Raw genomic sequence first — 13,645 nt, forward strand, 5'->3', positions numbered from 1 at the left:
GCCTAGATTTATCCTATTGTAGACAGTACAAATGATGGGAGACATTTTTAGAGGGTTGGTTCACTCGGCCAACAGAAGCAACTGTCACAGTGGCTATGAAAACCACTCACAGTGTGTTCTACACACAGATTCTCCAGAAATCTCAAACTCTGGGGAAGTTCACTGACTCAAAAGATCAAACAAGAACCTAATCAATAATCATTAGAACAGTATGGCTGACAGTAACATATTTATTTCACAAGAACTCTGACACAATTGACACAACTTTGCATTTAGGTCTGCTTGACAAATTTGGCTTTTTTTTCCACTTGAACAAATAAACGCAGCAATATAAAGCTCTTTCTTTTATACAAGGTCAAAATTCCTCTGATACAAATAAAAACAACATGCATCAAAGCAGGATTACACTAGTCAAAAAAAAAGAAAGAAAAAATAGGTCAAAGTACAAAAATATCTTAACATGCTTTGCTTGATTATCTGTACATTGTTCATCTGCGGTATTGAAGTGCATCTACAGTAATGTGTACTACACTATTACAGTGAGACATTTTAATGCTAATTTTACAGTAAAGATAGATTACACAAATATTCAAAAAGTCAGTCGATAATCTGCTTCCTTAAACAGCAGAATATTTGTGTTCACATGCTCTCGTCTGCTGGTTCAGTAGTTTTATCATTTACTCTGTGCACTGTTTACACAAGTAGACAGCTGATTCCCTTTGGCAAATAAATTTTGGTTTGGTCACAATAAATCTAGTGTTTAAATATTGTCGACACGTATAAAGTTTCCTTGTCTTGAGTAAAAATTCAAAGCTTATTTTTTATGTCCTGTCAAGTTAATATCATGTGGTATTGTGCATTAATTTGAAATACCCAGGTGTGGACCATAAATGGCCAATCAACCACAATAAAGCACTGGTTATTGTAGTGTAATGACTCCAAAACCCAGCTGAGGTCACTGTGGTGTGCCGGGTGAGTTTGGTTTGTAACATGTCCTTTGGGACTGAAACACTGCTACACTGCCATGTGAACTAAATTTGTGTCGAACAGGATTAGTGCTCCTCTGCCAGGCCAGACCGAAATCTTGCCTGTGAGTAGCAGTGACCATAAGGTGCGACAGCATTTAAAACAGGTGTTAGACAAAGTTATCAAAACATTTGTGGGAAAAGGACATAAGGAGATAAATCTTTGCTAACACTGCTACAACGATGAATCATTCTCTTAGTACAATGTGACAGCAGATTATATTCTGTACACATCTGTTAAATCCTTGAGTCTGCTGTTTTTATCCCTGCAGTTTGTCTTTTGTTCTACTTTGTGTCGCTTTTTGATCTGTTTGATTCTGTCCTAATTTCTTCCTTTATTAAATGATTTAGCAGCCGTTAAAATGATGATTTGGTCTCACTGGAGCCCTGTTACGTGATTCTGGTTGCTTTAAAAATTCGATAGTGAAGTCCTGTTTGCCAGTTCATTTACAAAAAAAGACCTGTCAATGTTTTTCTAGTTGTTAATAAACCTGATGTGATCCACAATTGCAGGAGTGTTTTCCTTTTTTCAGAAAGTGTCTACACTGTAAAGGTAAATGCCTAATGAATAAATGGGAGTGTATGGAAGACCATAGTAAAAAGTGCTCATACTTACACACTCAGTTTACCTCTACATTGAACTGTTCTGAAATGTTTAACTCAAGTTTCTGTTGAGATCACTTCAATATTAAACTGTTTCGGTGGCCGCGGAAGCATCACGGTCACGTGTTCACAGAAGTATGGTTTAATTCTGCTGTCAAACAACAGACATGACTATATTCAGCTTTGCTATTACTTTCAGTGTTTCTTTCACTGAGCTAAGAAGTAAAATGTAGTCAGCTATAGCACGCAACTTTTAACTAGTATGTATGTGGCAACGGCGAGAGTCCATCACACAACATGCAAACAAAAGTGCAAGTTAACTGTGTAACCCGAGCAAAGACTTTTCACTAAAGGTTAGCCAATAGCCCGGTTACTTAGTGAATGTAAAGGTAGTGTTTGTTCAGTGGCTGTGAAGCTGCTGTGGCTTCCACCACATGCTACATTTGCTCAGGCAGCAGAGTAGGCAGCCTCATCTGAGTCTGGATCCCTGGTGCTGTCCTCACTCAGAGGTGAGCGACAGCTCAGGTCGGCGATCCCTGACTCCTGGTCGCTGCCGTTGGAGAGGCTGGCTTCGGATGTCTGGGTCAAGTCATGGGGCGGGAGGATCAGGCTGCCGTCGGGCGCTTTTGGCCGACAGGGGCTGCTGGTGATGAAGCCCCCAGTGTAGTCCTGAGGGGTGTTGGCTGCAGTGAGGTCATTGCTGAGAGCCCACGCTGTGGGGCTCTTATCAAAGGTGGCTGTTTTCTGGGTGACACTCCATTCCTGCTCCTGCTCCAGCTGAGCAATTTTCTATTGATAATGTAAGGCATGGAGACTAAAGTCATCTTGTATAGACAGGAAAAACACTGGAGTATGAATTCACAGCGCTGTCCTACCTGTTTGTGTGAGGCCAGCTGCTCCTCCAGCTGCTGCGTCTCTTCTTGGATGGCCCTCAGGTAATCCTCTACGGACTGTCGCGGATGCATTCCTCGGTCAAAACGGTTGTACAGGCCTCTCCAGAATCTATACAAAGCAAGTTCATCTGTGAAATGACCTCTTCATTAACCATTAACCCCCCCCTCCCCACAAGAGTTTCACTTTTAGATTGCAAGTTACATTTTTCTGACAATCAGAGGGACAGTATTCAACAGAGACTGTATTTTCAACACATAAACCAGATTTCAAACTAAGACGAGATATAGTTGCTGTTAGTGACAACTCACTTAAAGCAGTAGGGGGCAGTAGACGCCCGGAGGAGCCCCTGAGTCTGGCTGTGGTCTGGCCTGTACAGAGGGTTGATGTAGTCTGCGCGGTTAGTCCAAAGATAACTCCACAAAGAGTGAGTCTTCTCGTGCACTCTGTATGAATGTCAAATGGGAGATAGAGACAGAGAATAATCAGTTTGCCTCTTTCCAGCATAGACTCGTCTCAACGTCTACAAGCCCAGCGATGTAACATACTACTGGCTGTCTCTTCTCTTCAGTCGTCAGTCTTCTCTCAGAGCAGATGTCTGTGCTGTGAAAAGGAAAAGAAAGTGATGGCTGCAGCAGGTTTAAATCTCACCCCAGCTCTGTCCTCTCCCGCTGGTTGTTGCCAATGAAGTTTCCATACTGGCAGGAGTAGATGTGGCTGTGAATGGTGATGAGGAACCTCTCATTGAACTCAAAGGCACAGGGGAACTGCTCCATCAGCTGCCACACGCACTCCAGGAACTGATCGACGACGGGAGACACCTCCTTAGGGTCTCCGACCAGGTGGTTGCATCTGAGGAAGATGTGCGTACAGTTAGATCGAAACAAAACTTCACACACATCACAGATGAACTGAAAGTCGTGATTAGAGTCAAACCTGTGAGAGAACTTGTGTCCAAATGAGACCCAGTCTCTCTCAATGAGAACCTAAGTTCAAAAAAACAAAAACATGATGTGCTGAAATAGAAGGAAGAATAACGGTTTGCACACACTTAAATTCCAGGATGACATGATTAAAGGTTTAGACATAGTGCACAGTCAGCCCCTGCAGAATGGCTGAACCTCTTAACCCTCTGTGTGGGGTCATTTTTCTCTGACTTCATGGGCAATTCCCAAAAGCAGACCTCTGTAATATATTTATTTTCCATAGTGGCTCTTTTGGATTTAAAGTTAGTCTGCACAGATCCTTCTGATCAAAGAAACAAGCCTCATGAGCCCAGTATGGGCTCCTCTCAGCTAAAGGCAGAATGTAATTGGATATATTAATGTGGAACAGAGTGTACCAGAGGGTTCAGTGACATCCACAGTCCTGTTTCTAAGATGCAATCCCTCACTTAAATACAAAGGGAAAGATTCAGTGTCTACCATGAGTCCTCTGAGGGTCCTGTAGTAGGGATCCAGCAGCACACAAGCCACTGAACACACCTGGGCCGTACGGTCCCAACCGTCTGAACAGTGAACCAGGACGCTGACACCCTCCTCCGCAACGGCCTGCACGCACACACACAAACATTCAAGGTGTTGATAGTAATTGACGGCTAGAAAGCAAAATAAGTTGTAGATTTGAAAATATCATTATTCATCTATAAATCATAAGCAGAAAGTCCCACTTTTTGCTCGATAAGTATGTCTAACGGCAAAAATATCATTTTTTTGTCGCCAAAAACGGCAGCAGACTGAGTACGTCTTTTGAATCTGTGATGGATTCTTCACTCTTTGACACCCAAACTCTCAATGCCAAAATGTTAGATACTCAACAACAACGTTTTTATGAGCGACTGCCCCATGTTTACATGTTTACATGTTGCAAATGAACGCACATGCGATGCAAGACAAATTCCTGCTGCTGGCTTCATGCTATCCCAGTGATCAACATCTGGGGGCAGTAACGCAGCAATGCACCAGTAAAGGCAAGAAAGAGTGCTAGCAAGCAAATGTGGATGGTGACATTGCCCGATTTAAAATATTTCTAAAAATGTCCTCACTGAGATGTTGTAATTTCTCCCTTTTGTACCAATTCACGATCACAAAAATGTTTGTAGAAATTAAAACATGCACAACTGGACAATGAAAATGGATCGAACAAGCCTGAAGTGTCTGCTGCTGAAGTTTGGGGAGCTAGACAGATGTTATACTTTTATTGTGGTTGCTTAGTATGCACTGTGTTGCTGTGTGACTTCTGCCTGGTGTTTCTGTTTCTGTCTCACACGAGAAATCTCAAACAGTTGGTTATGGTATTTTATCAGCAATTAAAAGCCCAATGGTAAATGGCAGCTTTTAAAATGGGAACTTCCTGCTGGGCTGCAGTTAGTTGAACTGACTGACCCAAACCACAGCCATTCCCTAACCTCAGCCCACCTAAAGTATTTAATTGGTGCAGCCTAACAGCGAGTAGGAGCCAAAAGTCTTCAAACTGTACAATAACTCAAAGTGACAGTCGTTTTTTTGGCTACAGAATAATTATACTCTTTTTACTGACTAAGCACAGTTCAATTATAATTGTTTCTGCACAGACAGACAATATGTGTATCACACATCACATGCAGGATTCAACACACACACACATACACACCCCTAAGCTAATATTGAGAGCAGTGGTGAGGCAGACAGCGGGGATTAACCTCCAGACTGACCTTGGCGATGAAGATGCCTGCATCCAAAACAGCTTTGATGTGCTTCAGCCAGCCTGAGCTCTCCAGACCCTCCAGGAAGTCGGACATGGAGGGGGAACGCAGCTCACACACTGTAACCACAACACAGCTGTCTCACTGGCAGGAAACATGGGGCATACCTGATCACTGGACTTTATTAAACCTCACGATCCCTTTCATTATAAAGACAGCATCCCTGACAGCGAACTCATGGGGGTATTTGTGCATGGCATGGGAAAATATGGGGCACGAGAGCATGTTTTGTTTTTTAAAACTGATTTTCTTCAGCCTCTCGTGTGATGGTTCATTTGGATCCCAGTCGAGCTTTTTAGTCACACTAACATTTACCACTTTGGTCCAGACTGAAATATCTCAACAGCTATTGGACGGATTGCCATGAAATTTTGTACAGACATTCAAGGTCCCTAGAGGATAATGAATTTAGTGACCCTATGTCCTTTCCTCTAGTGCCACCAGCAGGTTGAGGGTTTTTTTTTTTGAAGGGGGGGGGGGGTCTAAGTGAAATGTCTCAACAGCCATTGGATGGATGGAAATTTTGTACAGATATTTGTACATTCACATTTTCGTACATGTCAGAGTGACGTGACAACTTCGGTGATCCCCTGAACTGATTGTCAGGTCAGAATTTTAATTTCTCCAATACTTGGGTTTATGGCCAAATGACCTGCAAACTTAATGATATATGACACAGAAAATTAACTACAGATCCATTCCTGTGCCATAAGACTTCCTGCATTGTGTTTGTTTATCTTGTAAAACAGAATCTAAAATTTATTTTTCCATGTTCAGGGTTCAACACAAATATTTGCAAGTTCACTGAGAGGCAGAGTGACATGAACCGGTTTCTCCACGGCTCACATTTTATTTGCTGGGGACAATTTGCCACATTAACAGTGAGAATTCAGACACTTTCAGATAACTGTATAAAAACATCTGCTCGGTCCTCACTCATTAAGGTGCTGACAGAGGTGACAAACATTTTTTTGCTGACAGTACATCAGTTTGCTGACCTGTAAAATCGCTGAGGCCGCTGATAGGAGAGAGCAAGGTTAACAGGTTTATTCAGGCTTTGGTTTTGTAACACTTAGAGGAGTGTACTTCCACTTAGAAGAAATGTTTGAGCTAATGCTGCCAGGCGGGGGGTCTTCTAAATCTTACTGAAGTGTGCGATTGGCTCTGAAGGGCAGGCGCTGTCTCCAGCATTTAAAGACTTCCCTTGTGCTGCCAGGGGGCAAAGAGTTATCACAACTAAGAACAGCTATAACTTTTCAGACTTGAAATCACATCATTCTCACGCCCTCGGTCTCTCTTTGGGGGATACGGTCCCGGATTGTCCTCTCTGGGAAACCAAAATAGCTCTGAAATAAAATCCAGATGGATTCAAAGTCTTCCTAGGAGCACCCCTGCACAATACCCAGAAATTCTCCTGTGGGCTCATTTGAGGTCTGATTGCAGCACAGTCCAGTCTGCATGAGTGCATTTGAAAGCCACAGGGGTAGCATGGGGTCCCGCTCTACTTCAGTAATGGGAGAAGCAGCTAATTTAAACAGACAATGCCAGAAAATATACATTTTGCTCCACAAACACTGATGAGGTGAGACATTTCTGACACAGTGGTGAAGGCACTGCTGCAGCCTCCAAACGGAAATCTGAAATCAGTGTGAGAGATTGTTAAAAGAGGATGCGATAATAATTACCTTCTAGCATTTTTTGTTGGCTGTTTCTCATGACATGGATGTTCTCGATGCCGATGAACTGGAATTTAATGTTGGAGTAGTTGTCCTCATTTTCGTAGCCTTTTCCTGCGGCCCGGTTTGCAATGGCGTTCAGCTAGAACAACATACGTCTGTCAGTTAAGAGTGTTTCAAGAGCAGAGTAATACAAAAGGCAGAGTTTTACACAAATGTCCATTATATAATATCGATCATGGTGCAGCTGGTACAGAGCCAGGATGTTTTTAAGACTTTAGCTGTGAGCACATGCAGCTGGCAAAACGCAGTATGAAAAATACAGCCCACCTGAACATACAGCTTAGTACTGTAAGACTTGTATTTTCACAGGCCGTTCCTTAGGCACAAAGGGCTCACCTTAGGCCGGGTGTCCACCACATACATGAAGTCGCTGCAGGGATTGGACCTCAGGATGGCCTCCAGCATCTGTTCATCCTCCAGGCAGCGAGCGCTGAAACCTGACAGGGGCTGGCTGCTGCGGCAGATGGCAGCCTGGGAGGAGGTAAGAGGCGCTCAGGTTGCATGCGGGAACGTACACTCGTCTGACAGTTGTGTAATGTGAATTATTACTTTGCGCAACATTTAGAAAAAGAGAAGAATACCATATGTGAGAATCAGAGTGAATACAAATTCACAGTACTTTTTCCCTGCCTGTTCAATTTAAATTAATCAACCACACAGTTTCTCATATCTCCATTTAGGAGTCACAAGGGAAAGGGCCAGAGATTGTTGCGTGATTCTCTCTTCTGGCTCATGAACCCGAGTGGCGCCCCTCTGCAAGAACTGACATCCACACACAGGACCATCAACCCTGGGAATCTGACCTTGCACTCATAAAGCACTCCCCACTGTCCAGTCAGGGATTAATAGGATAAATTACGAATGTTCAGGCTTATTCTTGATTCAAATATATTGTTTTCACAAATATGAATACTTGTAGCTGAATTGGTAGGGGATGGTCATGATTCACGTTTTGACGTAATGCCAGAATGGACATCCGTCATGATTCATTTCTTCATAAACAATCTCACACTGTCATGTTCTTCTGCTGTGTTGTTGCAGAAGTACAACATTAGTGGTGACCCCTTAACCCACATGAAGGTCAGATTCAGCTGAACAGGTATATAGATCCATTAACAATCTAATGATATACTTGAGACAATAAGTATATCTTGTATATACTTGGATACTTGTATATACTGGATTTACTTTATTTCAGGCTTAGTGTGTATATCAGCTGTACTGATGGAAAACTGAATGGAGCAAAAAAAAAAAAAAAAGAGAGATTTACTGCCCACCTGTAAAAAAAAAAGCAGACAGCACCAGTAACTCAGCAGCAGTGACTTGAAGTTTACTTTGGGGTTTGTGACTTTCAAAACTCACTGTCTGGCTCACATGTTTTCCTCAAACATCTGGCTACCTGTAGAGGAAAGGTGGTGCTGAGGATGACAAGTGACAAGAGCCACAAGTGATTTCAGCAGCAAAATCTGACCAAGCAAAGGAAGCCGAAATGAAGTATTGTCACTGTCATATTTAACAGCCTAATACATGATCTCCTCTACCAAGCTTCAGTCCATCCCTTTCCCGTGTAGGGTTCTGTTGGTGTTGTTCGTCATTGTATTGTTGTAAAATAAAGAGAAAATGTATGCAGTCAACTTACATGATTTTCTTTGGAGTAGTAGGACAGAGTGGGAAATCTGCCCCTGCTTCTGAACTTGGAGCTCCCCACGATGACTGGAGGTGTGGCAGACTCGGGTACGAAGAGCTCAGCGGGGTAAGTGTCACTCACCTTCAAAAATTGACATTACAAAACTCTAAGCAGCCACAATGTCCATATTAGGATGAAAAAGTGCAAATGCTCGTAGATGTTGGCTCACTGACCTTGTAGTGTCGGTTGACCGAGGAGAGTTTCCACAGGGAGTTTGGGAGTCCCATTCTGCTGTAATCAGCCTTGGCGTCCAAGAAGTCCCATTCCTGCTGTCTCTCCTCCTCATCAACATTAGGCTTATAGGAGAAGCAGTACAGCTCCGCATAACTCTCTGAAAAGCACAATGTTGGCTCACAGCTAAAGCTACATGAGCAAAACCTCCAATTTGTATGAAAGTGTTGCAAAACCAGAGGGTGACAAAGATCCTCTGATACAGTGGCTGGGCTCTAATTAAAGATAAATTTGTGGGAGAACATCACCATATCATGCCAGAGCTCACCTGGCTGGGACAGACGCTGCAGGGACAGGTGAACATCATGGCATTCCCGCTCTCGAGGAATGACAAAATGAAGAACCTGGAAGTTCTTACAGTGGATGAGCAGAGCACATCCTGAGGCCGCGGCAGCCTGTTTCTCCACACTGCACACCAAGCTGTGAAGCACCTGAGATAAGACAGACGAAAGACAAACAGACCTTTGCTCTGGCATGATTTTGCACGTTGACACTGAAAACGTGATGCTGGGATAGTGTATTATCCGTGTGACAGTGTCCCGGCAAACTGATTCTCCATCCCGTCAGTGTCCCTCGGTGCTGATGCCTACCCATGTTTCATTGCGCACTCCTGCCTCATTCTCTACAAAGATGGAGTGCGTGGCTGTCAGGTAGAGGGTGCCCACCCTGCTCCTCCTGGGGGAGACTCTGTCGAGCAGCCTGACATTCTCCACCTGGAGGAGGAAGATGAAGAGACAGCATGAAGCATCCTCACCACCCCCCAGCACACGAGCAGCTATTCACATGGCTTTAACACAGCTGTACACATGTGTTAACTGCACTGATACACACACACACAGAGCCGTGTCATGTAGCTGATAGCAGCGGGAGGACTCCGGCTGCCTACGTGGCCCACACAGCACACGCCCCTTATAAATGTAGCCTGTATGTTTGTTTAATCATCTGAATCAAAACTCTGCAATAGCTGTGAGCACACACGCAGGTTTGTGTTGTGTTGGTTTGGAGGTACAGCGCGGACATCGTAGCTAACCGCCGCACTGCGATCCGCGGTTACCTTTGGCAGTCGGATGTGCTCCATTATCGGCTGAGAGACGAGCCGCAGCTTCCTGCGACCACTGTGCCTTTCACAAGCTACAGCTACCGACACTACTACAACATGAGTACGGCGCTGTCACTGTCTGTTAGCAGCTCGGGTTAAACGGTTAAGGTTGCTCGTCGGTAGCTCTCAGGTAAACCGAGCCCGTCTTCACGGGGAGTCGCACCGCTGGGTCCTAAAGCCCGCCAGGCGCCCAGCTGTGGCCTGAACAAAATGTTAAAGGGCATTTCAGGCTGCTGACCACACTTACTGAGTGAACTGTCCTTTTATTGAGTATTCACCGAGTGCCAGAAACTCACTGACCTCAGGTCACTTAAGAGAAACATGCTTCACTGAAATTGCTAATTAGACATATTGGTTAAGGAAGTGGTTTATTGATATTGATAGATACTTCCAGCTTAAAGGCTTTGGTTTTCAATTCAGCTGTCAGTTCACATCTGGGATGCCTGGTGAATCCAGTCAGATGCCTTACGTGGACAGCCGCTGATCCCAAAATCAGGTTCAAAGAGAGTTTCAGAATGAATTCCTGTAGTTTACACGACTCACTGTAAAAAAAAATATCATCAAAACTTGTTTTAAAAAAGTTTCTGTGGACTGGAAACATCCAAGAGCCAGCCATAGACCATACATTCTACAGACAAACCACCACAACACTAGGTCTTTAAGATACTTGCACAGGTGTTTTTATTTATTTTTGCTGAATAAACTTGCAGAGGTTCATATTGGGCGAAACTTTGCTGGGAAACACACAGAGGTCACCAATATGTTCAGGTATAACATGAGTCAACAGGAGAGTGAGGGAGGCAGGAGAAGAAGTCTTCAGCTGACATAAGTAGAAATACCTATTTGTGTGTAACACAGTCAAACCTGGTATCATGAATGCAACCAGATACACATGTTCAGGTGTTTGTGACAAAGTAGAGAGAGCAGAAGGTTTATGATGTTAGTGAAAGGCTAAATCTTTGGGACTGTGCATTCTGCCACAGAGAATAAAATATCCAGAGTTTAAGTGATTGTCTCACTGTTAAACAAGTGACTCTCAGATTATTTTAAACTGGATGTGCACAAATTTTATCTGTTCACCCGCAGTGAAACGTTTTGAGTTTATCAAGTTCTTCTGACATCTTCATAGCGTTGGCAAGCCAAACCAAAGTTTCAAATGTATTTTTAGATTCTGCAGTATTTTGCACTCCACTGAGCAGAGCAGCCATCTGCCCCAGGAAAGTAGACAGAAAAATAAATACATAAATAAAAGTGATTAGTCAAACTAAGCAGAAAGTGACTGACTTACTGATGCCTGGCAGTTCTGCTGTTTGTGCTCTCCTACTGCGCTGCATTCATGAACAAAAAACCCAAAAAAGCTTGATTAAATAATGATAATCAGAAACAGTTCTGATATCACTTGGATCAGAGAACTCACCCCTGCTAAGATGAGAAATATTATGTGCATATATTAATATGATGACTGAGCTGGTATTTGTTTATGATTGGTATCTGTTTTATCACTGGTACATGTCTTGTTGGAGTAACTGCTGCATAAAAAAGGCCATTAAAAGGTCCAAACTGAGCATGATGTTGTAGAAGGAAAGTTTGAAACCAAATATTTATTTAGAATTGTAAAACCTGTGAAATCCCCTGTACATGTCAGCCAGTTTTACTGTAACCCATGTTTTATCTTTCTCGGGGTGGAATTCATTTTTGGAAGAGTCAGTGTTTCCCGAGGGAACTGGAATAAAGTCAGCCTGAGGCCACAGTTAACTCACAGGCCAAAAGATTTTTGGACATACAGATCATACATAAAGGAATCTGTTTCTGTCGCCAGATGTGTCAAAACAAGAGATGGATAGCACTGAATACACACTATGTTACTCCAAGATTAAAGCTACTGACCCACATTCAAACATTTGGTCAGTGTAGTTTCTTAGTTTCCTAAACCATGAAAAGTCATTGTATTACATTTAAATTGTTGCAAATGTAGTTCGTTTTTTTTTTTCAGAGTCAGACCCAGCACACAAAAATTTGCTGTAAGTACTGTACTGTGCAAGGCTTGAACACTAGCTAGAGACAGGAAATCACTTTTAGAGGAGCAGGGAGAGGGAATCTTACCTGACAACGATCAATACATCCATAGATAATGCTTCATCCTCCTACCTAATAAAAAGAGTATTAAGTCAAACTAAGAACAGGGAATGTCTTCAGGCTTCAGTTCCCAGACAGTTCTTAAAATGTAATATGAAGAGGCTTTGTAAATTCAAGAGGCACAGCGTTTAAACCATCATGGCTCATACTGGTCTCCTAAATGTAAAAAGTGTACCTATTTTTAAACTGGTTTGTTTTTTTTCAGCTGAGAGACACTAAACCAGATAAAGTTGATATAGGTTTACATATCCAATCAGGTATTGTCAGGATGTAATATTAAACAATCTGCTTTTATTTTAATGAAACATTTTTTTATTGCCTATCTGGTATTTCTTTATCCGTATTCTCTTCTTTAATAATAGTTCACAAAAGGGATTGGATGTTGATGTAGTTCATTACCCCAAGTTATCTGTGGCTTTGTCCTTTAGTTCATCCTGTTAACTTTGTCACATCCACATAAGCCTGTTAGATTTTTGTCAGATTGAGGTCTAAGTATCATCCCCAGCCCAACAACTGCTGTTTTCATTCTAGACGTCACTCTCGCTGTCTTGACCCTGCATGCAGCTGTTGTCTGCCTTATCAGTAATTGTTCACTCTAACATTTCCTGGTGACACCAGTGTTAACTGGAGCGAGCAGTCCCGCTGTCCGCAAGGCAAACACCACTCAATCTGTTGACCATATCCACGTTTTTGAAGCTAGGTCACTCAACCATTGGAGGGCAAATGCATTCAATTGGCTTCACACAATTAACGCAGGTCAACAATGAAATACGGTGAGCCGGTAACTCCTTTCCTTCCTTACCATGGTTACAGTGACGACCTGCATGTGAAGAAACTTGATGCCCATTCCAAAAGCAAGTGTTTTTGTCATGTAGAAGGATATTATGGCATTATTAACACAAAGCACAAGTGTTGTATTGGGAATTTTGTCCAAAATCATTTGACATCTTTATAAGTTTTAAACAATTAAGAATATGTTAAAAGTCCTTTCCATATACATTATATTGCATTTCTTATATGAACCTTCATCAACAAATACTGTCCAAATATCTGATTGTAACTCGATTGGCATGAAAGGAATGTAACTGTTTGTTAATGAATATTTCAAACTGCATTAGTATGACAAGCTGACAAGCAGATCTGCTGATTCACCAGCTTTAATGATCCTCTGCAGTTTGTTCTTTGGTGTACTGTAGCACTTTACTACTAGGCTTTTTTTCTTTATTTGATCCTTTCCAGTCATGTGAATGCAGCCATATTGTTCTCCCAGTGCAAACTATTTTTGTATTAAATCTACATATATGTAGGTCCTATTGTAGATACTTGAGTGAGTGTTTAAGACAAACAGCCGTGCATTTACAGTAGTGCTTCCAATGAGACCACCATTAAGGAAAGCATTTGCTTTCCCATCAGCATGCAGGTCAGATAATCCACCCCTGCAGCCAAGATTTGGTGGGCCATCAGCCATGATATTTGGCTGGCTGGCTGGAT

The 13,645-nt window shown here is 42.6% G+C and overlaps 1 protein-coding gene across 2 annotated transcripts; it reads right to left on the reverse strand.

Annotated features, from left to right (window-relative positions):
• Nucleotides 1-256: 256 nt before the first annotated feature.
• Nucleotides 257-10,120, reverse strand: mtmr7a (myotubularin related protein 7a). 2 transcript variants are annotated; one of them, XM_041048925.1, is made up of 14 exons: nt 9,974-10,120; nt 9,510-9,632; nt 9,188-9,350; nt 8,862-9,019; nt 8,641-8,769; nt 7,338-7,472; nt 6,948-7,080; nt 5,212-5,321; nt 3,944-4,069; nt 3,456-3,505; nt 3,171-3,371; nt 2,831-2,965; nt 2,504-2,630; nt 257-2,417 (listed from the first exon to the last, which is right to left on the reverse strand). In XM_041048925.1, the coding sequence occupies exons 1-14, from the start codon at nt 9,995-9,997 to the stop codon at nt 2,076-2,078; spliced, it is 1,956 nt and encodes a 651-aa protein (XP_040904859.1). In that variant the 5' UTR covers nt 9,998-10,120; the 3' UTR covers nt 257-2,075. The 2 variants fall into 2 exon arrangements, with proteins under 2 accessions (XP_040904859.1, XP_040904860.1); XM_041048926.1 differs by lacking the exons at nt 9,510-9,632; nt 9,974-10,120 and having other exon boundaries at nt 8,862-8,984; nt 9,188-9,335.
• Between the last annotated feature and the right edge of the window lie 3,525 nt (nt 10,121-13,645).

This window comes from Toxotes jaculatrix, chromosome 10, assembly GCF_017976425.1.
Source record: "Toxotes jaculatrix isolate fToxJac2 chromosome 10, fToxJac2.pri, whole genome shotgun sequence".
In the NCBI taxonomy this organism is placed as follows: domain Eukaryota; kingdom Metazoa; phylum Chordata; class Actinopteri; family Toxotidae; genus Toxotes; species Toxotes jaculatrix.